This window comes from Protopterus annectens, chromosome 1.part2 (genome assembly GCF_019279795.1).
Source record: "Protopterus annectens isolate FY-2018-M chromosome 1.part2, PAN1.0, whole genome shotgun sequence".
NCBI classification, from domain to species: Eukaryota; Metazoa; Chordata; order Ceratodontiformes; family Protopteridae; genus Protopterus; species Protopterus annectens.
In genome coordinates, this window is record NC_056727.1 from 1205208603 (window position 1) to 1205227875 (window position 19273).

Sequence of the window (19273 nt, forward strand, 5' to 3'; positions counted from 1 at the left end):
TGAATTCTAGATTAATCTGTGCTTCTAAATACACTTTGGATCCATGCACCCGGAACTCATGCATCATCTGGAGTTGTATACATTTCATAGCCTTGAACGGGGAAACCAAAGGGGTATTAAGCCTTAGAAAGCCAATATGCTGCAGAGATTCTCATTCTACTGATTCCAGAGCAAATTTCTACATCTTTCAAGCATGCTAGTATAGCTTGGAGCCACCTCTTCATGGCACATTAATATGTGGATTAAAAAAAGGTTAATTGCAATGGTAAACCACTTGCAGTTTGTCCATACATGCATCAATACCTCTGGTACCTTAAGTCCCAAAATGTCTCCCTATTCTGTGAAACCTCATTAAACCCCCAGTCTTGTCTGCTTACATCTTTCAGCCTGGGATATTTAGCCTATAGTGAAGTGAAAAAAGTACCAAAAAAAATCGGCAGGTAAAGCAATGACGTTACTTAAGAGGACTGTGTTGTGTAGTTGTAAAGAACAGGAATGAGTCAGAGCGTGCACACACGCATTCATGTGTAGACATGTTAACATACTCAAAAAAATATTAATTGCAAGGTAAAGGGGGGTACTTATGGCCAAAATTCTTTAACCTACCTGAAATAACAGAATGGAAGATAATTTTAGAGAGTGTTCTGGATACTGGGGACACAAGTTCAAACACTATATTAATTACCCAAGATGTTGTCTGGTTTCCATGTGATGCAGTCAGTCTGGTCTAAAAGAAAATGATCTCCAACATCTACAAAACCCTCTGTGGTTACTACAACCACAGAATTGTTAATCTCCTCTTGCAGTACAATTGTATTGGTCATTACAACATCCTCGGCAAAGCTGGGTTCATTACGGACACTGAACAAAGGCTTTCAGATCAACAGCTTTTAAATAAGTGAAAGCTCTATTTCATCAGAACAAATGAGTCACCAAACCAGGACTCTTATGTAAATCACTTTAAAAATTAACTAAACTGTACTTCTGGTGGGGTAAATTTATTACATTTTGGTACAAATTTAAGAATGGTTTTAACTCACCCACCACTTCTCCCAGCATAAAGAGAAGACAAATGACACTTGCAATGTATAGTTTTCGCCGAGCCCGTTTTTTCTCCTGCTCTTTATCTCCATGTTCAAAGGCTGAATGACAATGTAGGTTTCCTTCCTGGCATTCTTCTTTGCTTACCTCTATAGAGTAAGTATCATCCACATTATTTATGCAAAGGAAGTTATTCAGATCTTTCCTCAGTGATTTTGTGCAACATCTAGAAGGCAAACACAAATGAAGTATTGACAATGCTAACATCTTAATTCTTAAGAGAAAAAAAAACTCAATACCAAAAAGACAAGCAGAAAATATTCACTTTTTTTATATATATTATAAAATGTTTACCCATCTTATCTTTTGGGATCCCACAGAGAAAGCTCCAGCTGTTACACAGGCAATATTAAAATGGCTAATAAAAGAGTTGATGAAGAAGGGTGGTAATAAACTGAAGTTGCTATTTCACCCATTCCTGGAAATGGGATACTGGTTCACCCATTCCTGGAGGTGGGAGGACATCTCACTCTGCAAAAAAGGACAGAATCTGAGGAGTATCTGCCTATCAAATACAGTGTAAATGGCTGGCAATAAATGCCTAACAAGTAAGCTCACACAACATGAGCTGTAGCAGGTGTGAGACATGCACAACACATAAACCAAAGGAGCCCCTTTGTGAGCCTTCAGCTGGCACACGCTGCTGTAGAAGGGTGCATGTCATGGAAAAATCTCTGATGACCCAATGGCTTACAGGATGACAGCATCTCATGCACAGCTACCACTCATTGAGAATAAAAGGTCATGTTATTCAATGGCTCACAAGACGCAAGGAAAGCAACAGATTTTAGGAGCACAGGTGGACAGTCCAGTCCTAACTTCAAATCTGCTATAGCTTAGACCCTTTTCCATTTGCTGAAAATTCACACTTATACAACAGCCCTTTACTGCAGTACCAAAATATTTTGGAGTCCCTATTTAATCGAAACATCTAATGGCATTTTGGAAATCATTTTAATCAAACATGCCATTTGAATTGTTTTGACTCTGTGCACATTACAGTGGGATCAGGAAATTTGCCCTTTCCCCACTGCAGTGCGATTTCAGAGTCAGTATATGTAATTATCAGGGTGTGTGGGGGGGCACGGCCCTCCCCAGGAGGAGGGTTCTGATGAAATGCGGTTTGATGATGTGCATCTTCAATTAATATTTTGCACCCTAAAGAAGTGCCAGTGCATATGGTGTCAAGACAATTTTAGCTAGAGTTACCTTATTGTAAAACTGTAACAGCAAAAGTAGTAAAATCAATTTTAAAAAATGAAAAGGAGATGTCATGTTGCTCATAAGTTTGCCTCTGCCTTTCCATCCCTGCCACATATTAAGCAGGTCATTTATAGTGACATAGCAACTTACCAACATGGGCTCAACATTTTCACCATCGCCACTCATTGTCAACTGATGTTGGTGATACTGTTGAGCTTAACTCACTAATGACTAGATCATCAACAAGTGCAGATGCACCCAGGAGCCAGAATTTTTTTAAACTCCAAAAATATATGTTTTAGCCCCAAAAGTGTGAATACTAAAAGGTAAACAGAAAACTGAAATTCTTGTGTTGCTTGTAAAATGCAGTGCGCCCATGGCAGCAGTATGGATTTTTTTTTTAATGAAACAAGGACATGTGCAACACGTGGGGAAATGGTAAGCATCGATAATAATGCATTTGGAAGTGTGTGTTGAGAAACATTTGCTCCCTCGAAGTTGGGGACAGATATAGTAACATAAAGGCTTCTTTCTTCATACAACTGCACAATTTGCTGTATGGGTGAACACAAATGCCCAATACTTACTGCAACAACCACACGGATAGGTTTAAAGGAGTTCATATTCACACTGAGTTGTCCGATGGACCTTTTAGGACTTTCAGTGATGGTGCAGAAAGGATAGACGTGCCAGGGTAATTATGGACGCAACTGGTCAGAAACTGTGTAAAATTAAGTACTTTCTATTTAAAGAAAAAGAAACTGTGACAGATGCTAAATTTGTTCAAACGTGGTAGCAATCAGATGATGGGGAAAGTGGTGGAAATGCAGCAGTTAAATAGCAATGAAGTCAGACAATATGGTCAGCAAAGGAGATTGTAGATGGGTATTGCAAACTGAGCTCAGAGTGTCAAGAAATGCCTTGTGCCATGTACTGGCAAAGACAGAGGGAGGCAATTGGATTTTACAGTCAAAGTGTGATGGAAGGAAACCTGCAGTAATTTATTTTACATTTGTTGACCGGGCTAGTCCAGCTGGATATATGTCCATTTTCAGTGGAGGCCCGGGGAGAAAAGCTCCACAAGATACAACAACATAAAAGTCACGACAAATACATTAGCAGTAGAATTTGGTACACAAGTTTTTTTTAAAAAAATATTACAAGCCTAAAATTATATATTTCAGTAGGGAAAGAAATATTTTTCTAAGAATTAGATGAACACGTCTAAGACAAATTGCATTAGAAATGGTATATTACAAATCTTTATAAACATATTACAAACCTAGGATTTTATATTATGTATTCTGTTAGGGAAAGAAAACTTAATATAAGACTAAAACTAGATACAACTATTAGTTTATATTAAATAGGTACTAAGGTCACATATAAACCTAAGAAAGAAAAGCACTAGAGATAAATGGATAGAGTATAGAAGATAAACATACAAGGATGCATTTATAGTGTTCTTTATCACCGAAGTTGTGATCATATATGAAGGTGGTTGACCATACCACAATATATACATATTTACATGTGAAAAGAATCTTAAAGGTTAAGCTCACTAGAATTTAGTGAGTAAACACAAGACCATGATCTTGAGAGACTAGGAATCCTGGGAGTCTAGTTAATGGTCTGGTGCTTAGTCTGGGTTGACACAGGGACACAGCCAGCGTGATTTGAGATAGGGTTTGAGCTTGCTTTTGAATAAGCTGGCAGAGGATATTGAGGTTAGCTGGCTTGGGAGGATGTTCCAGGCTTTATCTACTGTATTGGAGAACAAGGTGTCACCAGCTGAATTGTTGGATTTTTATATTTGTACAAGTAGTTTATTAGTTGAGCATAAGGTCTTGAGATTGTTATAGGGGATGACTAGGGAAGTAAGTACGGGTGTATTTTGAGGCGAGTACAGGATCTTATGGGCTACTATTAGTTGATTAAAAAGTATTAGATTTGGCAACTCTAACCATCCTAGATGATTCAGGTTGATACAGTGATGAATTCTATAGGAGGACCCAGTTGCAAATCTGGCAACATTGTTGTTGGAGGATAAAAGTTTACTCGGATTACTTCTACATATTTTGGTATAGATAGGGGAGGCATAGAGCAGGGTAGAGATAAGGTGGGTACGAGCAATGGTAACCCTGGCTGGAGGTGTTAGAAAGGGTTTGATTCTATAGAGGGAACCTAGTTTCTTGTTTACTGGTTTTAATGGAGTTATTAATGTGAGGTTAAAAAGACAAGTTATTATCTATTAGTACTCAGAGTAGTTTGGTGGTTGGCTCAGGAGATATTATAGTTCCGTTATTTGAAGTAATAGTAAAGTTAAGTGGGGAGGTTCTGCGGGTTGGGGTAAATGGTAGCATTTTCATTTTTTTGGGGTTAAGGATAAGACGTCTTTGTAGGAGCCAGTTTTCAACTGTACTAAAGGTCTTTTGGGTTAGTGACTGAAGTTCTGATTGAGAAGTAGCAGAGCATAGGAGTGTGGAGTCATCAGCGTATTGGATACAATCGGCTTGTGGGATTACAGAATGGAGGTCATTTGTAAAGATGGAGAAGAGTAATGGACCCAATATAGATCCTTGCGGGACCCCTAGGGCAACTGGGGAGGTGGAAGATAAGATTACCAGAAGATTACCCATTAATGCTGTGCCAGAAAAGGAAGGAGAACATGACTCTGTGGCCTTTGCTCTTGATAAATTGGCCAGTTATTCACTAACTTGCTGGAACGCAAATAGTTTGTATACTAGATTTTTTCTAGTAAAATGACAACCAAGACATATACCGGCAATCAGATTTTTCCTTGCTTTGTTGCAGAGGATTGGATCAGTAAAAACCAGAGACAAGCCAGCATATTTTGACAAGGACTAACTTATTTACAAGATTATGAAGAGCATAATTTTGGCAGCCGAGAATGCTGCCCAAGAAAGCTATGGATATTTGATATTCAGCAGTCTTTCCTAAAGATTTGTGACTTTTATAGATTCACAAGATGCATTGCAGCAGGCCATTTACAGGTATGGCTTTAAGGGAAAAGAAAAGACTGTGGCGACTAAAGAGAAGGAAGAAGAGAGTCAAAACTTTCCTGCTGTGAAAAAAAACAATGTTTAGGACAGCTATCCAAAATGAGGATTTAGTAACTGAGAGAATGGTGTAAGACAGAGTTCTAAAGGCAGAATGCTGCCCATGTGGCAGGAAAAGTATGTATAATTAAAATGAACATGAACAGTGTATGTCTGAATTGTAAATGAGCTTCAAATAATCTCATCTTTCACTGTTTCAGCTACTGAAATGTTAAAACATGAAAGATTAGTGCACTGTGTAATTTTAAATGAGGGGTAGTTGTCAAGTCTTTATACTCATTTGCAGAGTGTGGTAAGTAAATACATTACTTTAATATGGGTTTTGGTTTACATTAAGAGTTCAAGAATATTCTTTCACTGGGCAACAAAAAGAAGCCAACAGAAGAGAAAAGTTTATTGTACTTTAAGAAGTCTTTATGATGGAACGGACAGAAGCTCCAACTTTCTTAGAGACTGAAATATCAGAACTATGGAAATTGTATGCAAAACATATCAGCAATGTGTGACACCTCAAACATATAAATGCTACTTACATATGTAAGTCAGACTGCATTTAGTAGAAAGAACTAATGATGAATGGGGAGAAAAGGAATCCTTGCCATTGTTTGAGCTGGCAATGCATTTGATAAATTACTGTGGGTTGGGTATGAAAACATGACATGAATCACTGACTTAAACTGGAAAAATTTCATGCACCAGTTTTAGGATAACAAGAGCTGCTGCTATGTTTCTTCATGAGACAGACTTTTGGCCAGTGGTAAAGCACTGACCCAGAAGACTTGGCAAACAATGCTAACAAAAGAGAAATTGGATTTAACAGAGAAAATAAACTTAGATCCATCTTTAAGAATAAATACAATAGGCCACATACAAAATGTACAGTAAATAGGAAGTGACATGAGAAAAGAAGTGAGTAGGTTAGAGGAAGGTGCAACATTTTATACGAAGGAGACTTTTTGAAGAATCACAGGAAAAGATGCATGTTTATTAGGATTAAATACTACACAAAAGTTGAGATCTGTAGGTTATACATGAAGGATTGAATAACATTTGATCATTAATCTAGGCCCTGGAAACATTGACAAGGAAAAAATATTGCTTCATCTATATCCAATATTTTCAATGCGATTTGAGCAGGGCACCTGGGGGGAATTTATGAGGCACCCAACAAAAGTCCTTTCCACCATCATTTGGACACAGGCAAATTTGTCTAAGAAAAAAATTTATAGTTGATTTAGACTGGTTATATTTTGTGCAAGGTTGTCATGGTTATTCTGTTGCATTTCTAAGTTTGCTAGATACTAAATTACCTTGGGCATAAAACACAACATTAAGTGCTTGAATCTGATAAATACTGAAGTACTGTTTTTCCATTAACTCACTCACACCTAAAACTCCTTTTTCTAAACTTCCAGTTCACACCCATACAGCCTTATAGGGTCCAGAACTTTTCTGGGTCTGGCTTAAGTGACTTACCAACTAAAAAGCAGCATTAGAAAGGGTAAAGATTTTTTTATAAACAAAAAACACCACCAAAATTGTTAGTCTAGCATGTCCTGCAGTGGAGAAATTATTTGCCACTTACTATTCATATTTTCCAATTTAGGTTCATAACAGAGACCTACATGTTATTCAGATGTATGGTGTGAAACACCAACTTGGAAGAAAGGATAATTCACTGTCAATGCTGGTTTACAGTGAACTATAACAGGCCAACAACCTGCCTAGCCAAGTTTTCCTGAAAGAATGATTTCTTGTACCCATATTTTCATTGGGCCAGGCATTTATAAACTACCTCTGTCCATAAGAGACATGGGTGTCAGGCCCAATGAAAATTTCACATTCCCCATCCACTGGTCTAAGCTGCACTTAAACTGGGTCACAGACAAACTCAGCTTCACATGGATGGGAAGCCTGTTCCACAGGAGAAGCAGTCTCTGGGACACATCTGTCTCTCCAGCATGTTCTGTTTAAAGTCACATACAGAATTCAGGTCCTTAGACCTTGTATTTCTGTTGCTCTGACTTACAAATATGTAGGAGATTTGTGTGTGGCGTTTGTGGATGCCTTGTAAATTAATCATAGATCACTTCTCAGCAATATGCAAGAGATTGAGTAGAGGGAAATGGCTTTAAGCATTCTGCATAAGGCAGGTTGTTACATCTTGTACTCTTTGTAAGGAACCTCTGAGGTTGCTCTAGTTGCTGGATATGCATGGTCAGGTACATACCAAAGTGAGCACTGTACTCCATGACTGGTTTGATACGAGTACAGTGGGATAATGACCTCTTTGGACCTAGATGGCATGCCTTTATATAAGATTTTCTCACCACTGTGGCCATGTGGTGGTCGATGGTAAGGTTACTGTCTATGTGCATACCCAGACCCTTGGCCACTGGGTCAGCTTTTAGGGTATTATATTTAACTATAATGGAAATATTGCTACTTGCTTGCATGTAATTATGAAAATAAGCAACATTTCCATATGTAGTTAATAGTGCAAAAACAGAGGAACTTGCAAACTGTTGCATGACATTAAGCGAAACCTTTGATATTGAATAAACTGATATTTTCCCTGCAAGTTGCACATCTTGAGAGATATCCAGTATTACTTGTTTTGTTAATTATACAACTAAGCATATATTTTCATATTTCTGTAAACATCACAACAAAACATGCACTTTGTAAGATCAGGTTTCATTTAAATACATTTTGTTAGATAAACAGTATTCTCAGCATATGTCTAGTAACACAACCATGTTAAAAGCAAGCCTTCACAACTTGCACACAGTTTCAGGGAAAATGAGCTTAAGTCAAGAATACTGATAAGAACAGAATGTGTAGTACATTAAGTACAAACACATCTTGTTTGTATTGCACACGGCTTGGGAACCAAGGTTAAAAGAGGTGTGAGGAAACTTGCAGGGTTTTGGTATTACTAGAAATACTTCAGACAGTTAATTTATTTGTTTGGTCATTGCAGTACAGACAAGAATGAGTGTGAAGAAATTAGACACTTATTTGTGCTAGCATGTCTGGCTGAAATTTTGTACACAATTTTAGATTAACCTGTGTACTGTATACCAGCATGACTAGCTAGGATATTGTAAATAGATTATAAACAACATGCAAGAACTTATTTGTTTAGAATGTTTTAAAAGGCTTGCGTCATTTTACATTTCTAACTGCACATGTTTGTGAAGATTTTAAAGGCAGACTCAGTTCATCTGCAGATAAGGTCATCAGAATGTTGATAGTTATGTTATTTTCAGAAACTGAAAGACAGGAAGGAAGGAACGAACTTTTAGTAAACAGATTGTTTATTTTCAAAACTTGAAATGAAAATTATAAAATCAGAACAGTTATGACAGTTAGACTAGTCTATAAAAGAAACCAACGTACGTATAAAAGAAAAACAGCTGCAGGTAAACAAAGGTGCGAAAAGGAACAAGAATAAAATAAATAAAAGCACCTAAGTGACCGATGAAGCAATGTGAGGTTGCAAAAGCGCTTACCATTTAATAAATGTTATAGTGTGTCACTTAGGTGCTTTTACTTATTTTATTCTAGCCCATAAAAAAGCCTGTTGAAGTCAGTTGTCAGTGGAGTTGTTCACAGATGTACTGTGCAGTGGATACCCAAAAGGACTCTGCAAGAACTAAGTCTGACTTTGCTCTGTTGCAGTAATTTAGTCTAGATCAGGGACAGTGTTCTTAGTTATAATTTTCCTATTTGATTAATCAGATCAGTTTTTCTGAATTTCTATCCTACAGTGCTGATTTCATTTTCCTGGTGATAGAGTTGTGTGTTTATTGGAAATTGGTGATTTATATTTTTTTGAGAATTATTGAATATTTTTATTAACTTACATTGCGGTTGGTCAAACAGTGTATGCTTTAGTGATTTGATGGCGCTTACACTTGCCTTGATAACTTCCCAGGCCACTCAAAGCCTGGCTGCTTAGGTCATTTGCTATCATTTGTTTTAATATCTCATTTTTATAACTGGACACTCCTTTAAAAGGGCATGAAGATGCACCAATTGGTGGCAGTGTGTTACCCTATTATTTTGGGAAAGGGACACAGCTGGAAACCTGCATCAGGCTTTCCCAGAAGGCGTTTGGATGTTTGAGATTTACTCAAACTGCGAGTGTATCAGAGGTCTTAAACTGGGACACATTGCTCTGAATTGTGTAATAAGGAGTTACATTAGGGGTAGAAGTACACAGTTCAGTCTCAGGATATAGAGCATGTTCCTGTTGTGCTCTTGGGGTAAAATTGTGGACTACTAATCCTGTTTAGGGGACAGTTTCACATTTGAGTCAGTGGTAAGGTCACCACCCATCCCGTTGTCAGCGGGACACTCACGAGTTAAGCCACCTTATCCCATTGCATCAAGTAGTGGGGACCTGAAAAGTCCCGCTTTTGTGAATTGCACTGAATTGCCATGGAAAAGTCGCAATGACTTCCGGCTTTTTCACGGCAATTCAGTTACGTCACCAACCCGGACCTGCAAGCAAAGCTGCTGCCTGTTATGTTCGGGTGCTTTAATTCGTGCAGCAATTGGCTGCAATTCACGAAAGGTGTGGGGGATTGGGACAGGAACAGCCCTGCAAAGATCGCGGCTGTAGGAGCGCTTTGTTTCAAGTGCTTCTACAGCCACTAAATAAAAATTTTTTTTTTTATAACAAGCGATCCAGCCAGCCATTCTCCTCCATCCAGCCAGCCATCTATGCAGCCATCCATCCAGCCAGGCATCCAGCAGCTACTCTCACCAACCAGCTAGCCACTCCAGCCAGCCATCCATCCCCCAGCCATTCATGCAGCCATCCATCTATTCAGTCATCCAGTCATTCATCTGCTACTCCCATCAACCAGCTAGCCACTCCAGCAGCCATCTGTCATACCCATAACAGCATCTCCTTCACCACTCTGGTGGTGGTGTCATGGTAGAGGGTGTGGTCAGTGTCATATTGGCCACACCCCATCTGCTATTCCCAACCAGCTAGCCACTCCAGCAGCCATCCATCGTACCCATAACAGCATCTCCTTCATCACTCTGATGTCACGGTAGAGGGTGTGGCCAGTCATATTGGCCACACCCCCATGTCCCACTTAAAAGGTGGCAACCCTAGTCACTGGTGAGAACTGAAGCTCATTAGTTACTGATGTCACATTATCGTGGCAATTCAGTGGGATATAATCTGGACATCACAGCAAGTACAGAAGTCAGGTCAAATATCCAGCATTACAGAATATTAATATTATTCAAGAGGATAACAAAACATGAACAAATGCAAATAAAAACTTAGTAAGGAATACTTTAGAAGATTTAAATTAATCCTGAAAACAGCGCTGACATCTAGGAACAAAGTCCAAGCTATAAACCAATTTGCTTTTCCTATCCTAAGTTTTGGAGTGACTGGCCCCAAATCATGTTGGATAGATTAAATAGGAAAACAAGAAGGATGCTTCATGCTCACCAAATGATTCATAAAAATCAGTGCATAACAAGATTATATATTCAATGTTCTTATACTAGTATAGATATTTGTTTTTAGCTTCAAGAATTGCATATAATTTGCACAAAATGTCACTAGATGGCGATATTTAAACATACTCATTTTATTACCTTTTTGTATCTGGATTTACATCCATATAAAATTTTTAGGAAAGTTTTTTTTAACTAGTAAATAATTTCTTTAGTATTCACATTTAGGTCAAATATCTTCTTTTTTTCATTGTTTTTAGTACTGATATTATGGTTCTTAATGATATTATGAACAGCTAGATTATGAATTTGATTTTTTTTATGATTATATATATATTTTTTTTTTTTTTTTTTTTTTAAGAGTTTTAACATTTATGGAATTAAACAATAGGTATTAGGATAATTTTTTTTTTTTTTTTAGAGAAAGTAGATTGAGTGATAGTATGATGAATTTTTTATATTAGTAAAGATATGTAGTCTTATTAAATGTTTTATGAAATTCATGTATTTTGTACAAAATGCCACTAGATGGTGTGATTGAGCCATAATCATTTCATTGTTCCCTTGTATTTGCACCCATTGTTCCCTTGTATTTGCACCCAGATTTAAATGAATTTAAGGGAAACTTCCTTAAGTAAATTATTTGAGTCTTATAATATATACAGGTTGGTTTGTTGGTTTAACATTTCCTTTACTGCATTGTTTTTAAAGCACTGATTTAAATAAGATGCTTCAGCTAACATGGTTCACTAATCAAACTGCATTCTTTGACAAATTTGAAGATTTCTGAAGGGTCATATAAATGCATGTAACCATTTGAAATAATTTTAAATGATTTCAGTTAATTAAATGTATTTGTTGGTTGGTTAATTAATGTCACAAGACTATATAAAACAAGATTTTTTTTAGTGTGCTGATGAAGTTACATTGTTAACGAAAGACGCGGAGAAGTAGTTCAGCGTTTTCGGTGGATTTTTGTGTTTTTGGATTGAATAAAGTCTGTTCCTGTGGCTCGTGGCTCCTGGTGCTTCTATTTTCTATTGTAGTAAAAGTTTTTTCTCAAGGCACTCATTCTTCGAGTGGTTTGTTTGGTCAAGATTATATATTCCCCATTTTGAAGGAGGGATGGGCCCCCTAAAACTGATTTCATGTACAGATCTGCAATCGTGGGACCCCACACATTTGCTGACCTCAAGACCCAAATGTAGTGAAAGCTTTGAAACAAGAGGAGAATAAATGTAAGATTTGCTTGGCACCGATATGCTTCTGCTAGCTTAAGTAGGCATGGAAATCAAACCACAAGTAGATAATTAATGTGCCAAAAAAAAATACAATACAAGGTGAAGGACCAGATGAGAAGGCAAGAAATGTGGAAAATGCATAAATATAGTTGCAAGTATTGAAAACTTCTGGAAAAACCTCATGTTTATCAGGAACAAATGCAGGAATGGTTAAGGAGAGACTAAACCAAGAGATGAAAGGTTAATATTGGCGGCACAAGATAGTGGGCTATGGCATTTATATTACGCTGTTGAAAACTCAGACTGTCGACAGTGTAATCGACATAAGTGTCAAAACCCCCGAACATGGAACACAAAAAAAAAAAAACAATACAATACCCAAACACAACACAAATTGCTCTATGCAGGGGGTCAAGCCCCCCTGCAATCCCCACACCCCCCACTACTTAAATATACCAACTCTGAGATCGCACTGCATTGCAGTAAATGGAAATCTCCCCTTACGGAGATTTCCATTTACACGCACAATGACTTTCACTTTTGACATTTTGGTGCCAACAATATCAGCTTCGATATTGTCAGCCTTCGACAGGGTGAAGTAGACCCGGGCTATGTACATATTGGCTTACAACGTCCATTGAACATGTGGGAGAAACTGACAAATGTAGGTTTTGTGAAACATTTTCACACCTCATTGCTGGTTGTGGCATACTAATGGCAGGAGGACTGTATACTGAAAGGCAGACATTATAGTATTGAAGTGGCTGAAAAAACACTGGAAAAAATGAGCCACAAAGGATCATAGAAAAGGATAAAGTCCATCACATAGGATCATCAATTACCAACGGTTCAAAAGATAGATACTAAAAAGCAGGATATAGTGGTCCAAGAAAAGACAAAAGTAGCATTGCTCTTTGAAATCACCACACCCAGTGCCTACAGTACCTTGTGGAGACAGAGAGAGAGAGAGTGCAGAAAATATGGACATAATTATCAGCACTATTACATTCAGAGTACACACTTTATGGACAGTGCAAGTGCAGAAGCAATGGGTATTCTGAAGATTTGATTTGAACATTGTTTAGACATCTACCACTGTATAGAATAAAACATCCTTAACTGAGAGAGAGAGAGTGCAGAAAATATGGACATAATTATCAGCACTATTACATTCAGAGCACTTTATGGACAGTGCAATACAGAATTTCATGGACATTAAGATTTGATTTGAACATTGTTGACATCTACCTCCACTGTATAGAATAAAACATCCTTAACTGAGAGAGAGAGAGAGAGAGAGAGAGAGAGTGCAGAAAATATGGACATAATTATTACCACTGTTACATTCAGAGTACACACTTTATGGACAGTGCAAGTGCAGAATCCTGCTACGGACATTAAGATTTGATTTGAACATTGTTGACATCTACCTCCACTGTATAGAATAAAACATCCTTAACTGAACTACAGTGTATGCAGGCTCTTATTCTGAAAAAGCCTGGACAACTTGGACCATAAAGGAGAGACAGGCACCTGTTCAGCACAGTTCTGGGTAATTAACATATAAAGCCGGACATTCATTCCAGCCTCATTAATTTCCAGTTCATTCCAGTATTCTACAAGCCTATCAATTCTTAAAATGGCAAGCCACCAACGACTTGGGAGGGGGGAATAATTGCAGCTAAAGTCCCAAAACCCCACTGCAACCTTGGAACTTTATCAGCAGTCAGACTACAGATCAGCAGTGCTCTTTCAGAACATTACTTCAGAGAATCTACAGTAAAGTCTCAAAGAACTTAAGATGCTCTGAGATAACTGGATAATGTCCTTTACACTGGTAATAGCAATCAGAAAATCTCCAAAGCATATGACAGACTCAAGTTTCCAATGTGACATCACAGATCCAAGAAATCCTTACAAGAGGGAGTGTGAAAAAGCTGCGAGATGCCAGGCCACTTTCTTAAAGCAACTTCAACTTTCCTTATACAAGCATTAATTTTGTTAAAATGCATTTTCTAGCTAAATCACAGTAAATCTCAGAAATATTTAAACAAATCAGTAAATGTAAATTGTATAAACAGTACTATAAAAAAAACAGCAAATGTGTGGTTTAAAGTTAAAAATTGGGTAAAGCAGTCTAAGACAGTGTTCTAAAAATGTTCATTTAAATTTCAATGTTCAGAAACGTTCAATCTTTGTAGAATCAAAAGGGTTAAATCACAGAAGCAGGCTAATTTTTCTTATGATTCACAATGAGTCAGCTTCTATCAGTATTGTTTCACACAACACAAATTCTTGTTTATAGTCTTGAGAAATCAATGTAAATGCTACAACATATTCTTTACAGTCTTCAGAAATCAATGTAAATGATACAGCAGATGTAATTCAAAATACAAAGTTGCAGTATTGCAGATACCAGCACATAAACAGTCACAGTCACAGTCATAGTACTCAGCATGCAGATTTCCAGACAAAACACGAAGCAAACATTTGCAGCATCTCAAGTTCACATTACTTCAAATACAGATGTTCAAAATGCAATAGTTGTTTTCAGAAGCCAATGTAAATATTGCACTGAGGGAGGATAACAGGGGTCATAGTGCAGATTTTGATCAGTTTGATAAAGTAAACACCAACATAAATAATATACTGACTTCAGGGCAAAATAAAGAAGAAATGCATATCGTAGCTCAAGTCAGTGGTGTTGATAGTTCTATAAAAAAAGGATTTTCAGCTGATCTATAAAGGGTGTGCCAGTCTAACACCAAACCAGATTATTCATCTGTCATTGTTTAAAATTGAGAGAAATGACAATATTTTAACTGTTTACAGGTAAGAAATTATGGAATAATGTATTGATCAATGCATACATCAATTTTAGTTACCAATAGACCTACTAGAGGACACAAGTGCAGCTATGCCAGGATTTGAAGCATCACAGGTTACAGCAGTGCACAGCTTTGAGTGCAACAGTTCCGTACTAGGTATGGGCATGTCAGAGTTGCATGTTATAGACTTCAATTACTAGATTTTATGAAAAAATAAAAATGCTACGGAATGTACAGTAGTGCACACAGATCACACTTGTAAATGACGTACATAATTCGAAGACCTGGTTACAAGAACACACGGATTCATGATTCATGGGTTAAAGATAAAATTAATTCTGGTTCAGTTGCCACAGCTGAAGTGCAGTACCACATTTTTAGAAACAGTATCTTATTCTCAGAAGAGCAGAAACAAACTGGAAATGACCAGTAAGAAACGTGCAACAGCTTCAAGCTAGTACTAGATTTAAAATTGGTATATGCATTTACCCTTCTGAATGCACGTGTACAGTATACCAGAAGTTAGTCAAGTTAATTTGCAGAATAAAGGGTTTGTGCTTACATATCTGACAAATGAATTGCATCTCATTTTTTGTTTAGCAGATATTGTCAAGACCTTTAAATTATGGTAGTACCGTGTTGCAGTGCATAAATATCTTGATGCATAGAAAATCATTCACAGATATTAAATGTTGTTCTAGTTTACAGAAAGTGGAATTTAAAGTCAATGCTATATTTTAAAAGTAACTGTGAAGTCAAAGGTTCATATGCTATGCAAAACGAGAGTGTAGTTCATAGGTTCATACTAGGCTATCTGCCCTAAGGCATTTATAAGCCTAGCCCAGAGTTTTGCGGCTTACACCACCCCTTATATGAAAAAATACTGTGCCCATTAGTTTGTTGTACCTCTGTCCAGCAGTGACACAGAGATGATTCCCAGGGTAAACCTATGATCTCCCATCCACAGGTCAAGATTTCTCTTGAACAGAGCCAGCGAGGTGCTCTGCCTCACATGGACCGGGATTTTATTCCACAGCATAGGGAGTCTCTGTGGATCATTAAAGCCACAGCTTCAAATCTCATGTTAGAAAAAGAATGCAATGTAATTTTATTACATAAATCAACTTCACATACTTGTATAGAGGACAGACAAAGGTCCACAATCAGATCAGTTCAACTCTAGTAATAAATATGCATATGCAAACAGTTCAAGACTGTATATATGTCATGCAAAAATTGCAGTTTAGCAAGTATAGTCACAGACTTGCAGAACTGAGTTATCAGATTACAGGATAGCTCAATGAGCTGAATTAAAGACAGTAGTGTTACCATTTTATGGAGTAACAGTTCTTGCCATCTATTCAAGAAAATTGTAGACCTTAGATAAATCCTTGTAGCATTCAGTACTATTGAAACAGTTAAATGACATTAGCTAAAGGAACAACTACATGCAGAGACCTGCACATTAAATTATTTTGTAAAATTAGGACCACAAGGTCACCAAGTGAACAGAAAAAAAAATCGGTCAAGAATTTTTTAATGTGCAGAAATGCAAAAAATGTTGAAATATTAGTACATTGTCAGATTACTGCTCTAGAGTCATTTGAGGTTGTGACATGGAAAAACGATGCCACTAAGGTTTTGGTTTGATTTAATAATGAAGTTACAGCCTTTCCATTTCACTGTAGTACATAAGTTCAGCTACAGGACTTGAGAATTTATAGTAATGTATGCTTATTTCACTACAGTACATTATCAGTTTGCTCACAAACTTACAAGAGTTTATTGGTAGCATATATTTATTCCATGCAGAAAAATGTAAATAAAGTTGGGGAACAAGCAATGCTATCAGTTTATAATTGTTAAAGCTGAAAACATTATTTTAAGGACCCCAGTACTGCTTTTTTGTGCTTTGCAGATACTGCTAAAAAATGACACCCTGCCAGTTTCAGCTATTTGAATAAATTCCAGCTTGTTTTTTAATACAGTCAAGAAAATTATACTCAGTCACCCAGCCTTCCACAGGAAATGGTGAAGGGGGTTTGGAAGACCAAGTGTAAACAGGACAAAAAAGGCGCAGTCTCTGAGGCAGCTCTGAAATACCTCTGCAGTTACTGAGGCAATGCACAGTAAGGCCTAAACTTGGCAACAGCTGGGGTGCACAAGTCAATTATCTACAGAAAGACAAGACTACCAAAGCTTGAAGTGTAGGTTGTTTTTTCTTAAATTCTTTACATGTACAATAAATGTATTTTGGTTATCTAAAGAAAGTACCCCACAGTTAAAATTTGTATACATAAGATGCACACTTATGCAGATTAGAGTTAAAATATGCATTTTTACGTTTTTAGACAACTGTATATAGATTAGTTTCCAGAACAAAACATTTACCAGATTTCAGTTTATGTTTTTATCTGTGTTCAGGTAACACTGGCAGAAAAAAAGTATTCCTGTAGTATCAGTTTAGTTAGTTTCCAGATAATAACGTTTATGCACAGCTATTTTAAACATTCAGTATAAGTATGCACCACTAATGTAATATAACATTTATGCACAGCTATTTTAGACATTCAGTATATAAATAAGTATGCACCACTAATGTAAAATTCAGTCAGGTTTCAGACTACGACGTTCATAGTCCATTATGAGTACAGTATGGTACATTTCAGTCAGATTTCAGAATAGAACATTCATACTTACACATTTTAACATTACTAGACTGTTTACATCACACTTCACATAATCAATCGATTTAAGGGCAAACTGACAATTATTTGTAACAGGCTTAAGATAACTTATCCTTTGGATAAGTAGTAATAGTTATTTAAGCATAACTGGTCAAGCGTAATTTGTTAATTTACAGAATACAGTGCACATTACCTCATACATTACAGGAGAAAGTTAAAGACACTGACAGATTTATACAAAAGGTATAAAATTGAAATACAGAAAGCATAGGTTTTACTAAAAGTACTTCTACTATTATCCTGTAAATGTTTTACATGCTGTATTTAAGGAAAACTTAAAAGGCAGCTCTCTATTACTGCACACAGAAATTAAAAAGGTAAATAGGATTAGTAACAATTCTAGATGAAGATTTACAGAAATGTTATTACAGTGTGGCAATTATCTTTTAAGATGCATATATTATAGGTGTGAAAGTTTACCAAATATAGCATGTTAAAATTGTCCAGTTATAACTAAAATCATAAAGTTGAGACTTCAATCTAAATCACTTCTGGTTACTTATATCTTCCCATCTTCTTTAGTGGAACTGCATGCCCCTTCAAGGAAGGTCACCCATGGTCTCCCCCTTCCTTTATTTCTCCTTGCAGAGACCATTATTAAAATCACTTCAGCTCTGAGCTAGTATTTGTGCATAGTCAACACTGACTCAGTGCACTCAACTGTGTCTATTTTTAGTTTTCTATAAAAGTGTCCCTATAAGTAAATAGATATGTATGCAACAGTAAAGTCTGCACTTTGACCACCAGTCTGTTGGCTATAATTTTATGTAAATTATAAATACTACGGCAGCCTAAAACAATGAATTTGTCCACTATAACACCTTCATTTTCTTTGACCACAGCAGTCCCATTGATACTTTCTCTTAAAATGTTCCCCTTTGTTTTTAGCAGTGCCCCTTTGTTTTTAGCAGTGCCCCTTTGTTTTTAGCAGTGCCCCTTTGTTTTTAGCAGTCCACTGTTTTCCATTCCTTAAGTTTTTTCCCTTGTGTAACCACTTTTAGTTCTGATCCATTATTTTTCCAAGGCTACACTCCTGCATTCTTGCTTACTTTTTCTCATTATTTTGCTGATCTGTGTGAGTTGGGGTAGCCTTTGCATTTCAAAGTCCATACATTACACAGTTGTTAAACAGTAAAACATTTTCACTTTATCACCATTAATCAGGTCAGGGTGATACTGGCCCAATTCTCCTACAGCAACAAAATCAAGACTTTCAACTACTAGCAGAGGCCTTTTAAACTGCATTGTTTCTTTTACTAATCTCTCTCTCAGCAGATTTGTGGCTGTTACGTTCAGTCATTTTCTCTTTGCCAAGTTTTAAACCTGCCTTGTTTACCCATTTTGCAAAATTTTAAATCTGCTTCGTTCAGACTCGTTAATGCTCGGGGTCGCTCTTCTCCCCTACCTCCAATTCCCACCCACTCCCTCTTACTCTACAGTTGTACTTCCATAGCACCATGCACATATTCCTCAAACAAATACCATCAGTTCTCTCCAAAAGAAAAACTTAATACAATTACTCCCAATAGTAACACCCACCTTATCACCCAAGACTCAAACTGTTTTAATCCTTGCCCCCTTTA

General features: G+C 36.9%; 1 protein-coding gene across 2 annotated transcripts in view; it reads right to left on the reverse strand.

Annotated features, from left to right (window-relative positions):
- LOC122792288 (zinc transporter 2-like) overlaps positions 1-19273 on the reverse strand; it is a 502472-nt gene that overhangs the window by 397975 nt on the left and 85224 nt on the right. Inside the window, exon 2 of one of the 2 annotated variants that reach the window (XM_044060060.1) lies at positions 1041-1267. The exons of the other annotated variant lie outside the window; for it this stretch is intronic. Coding sequence (XP_043915995.1) covers positions 1041-1267 — 227 coding nt within the window. The remainder of the gene's footprint in view (positions 1-1040; positions 1268-19273) is intronic. 2 annotated transcript variants of the gene reach the window in all.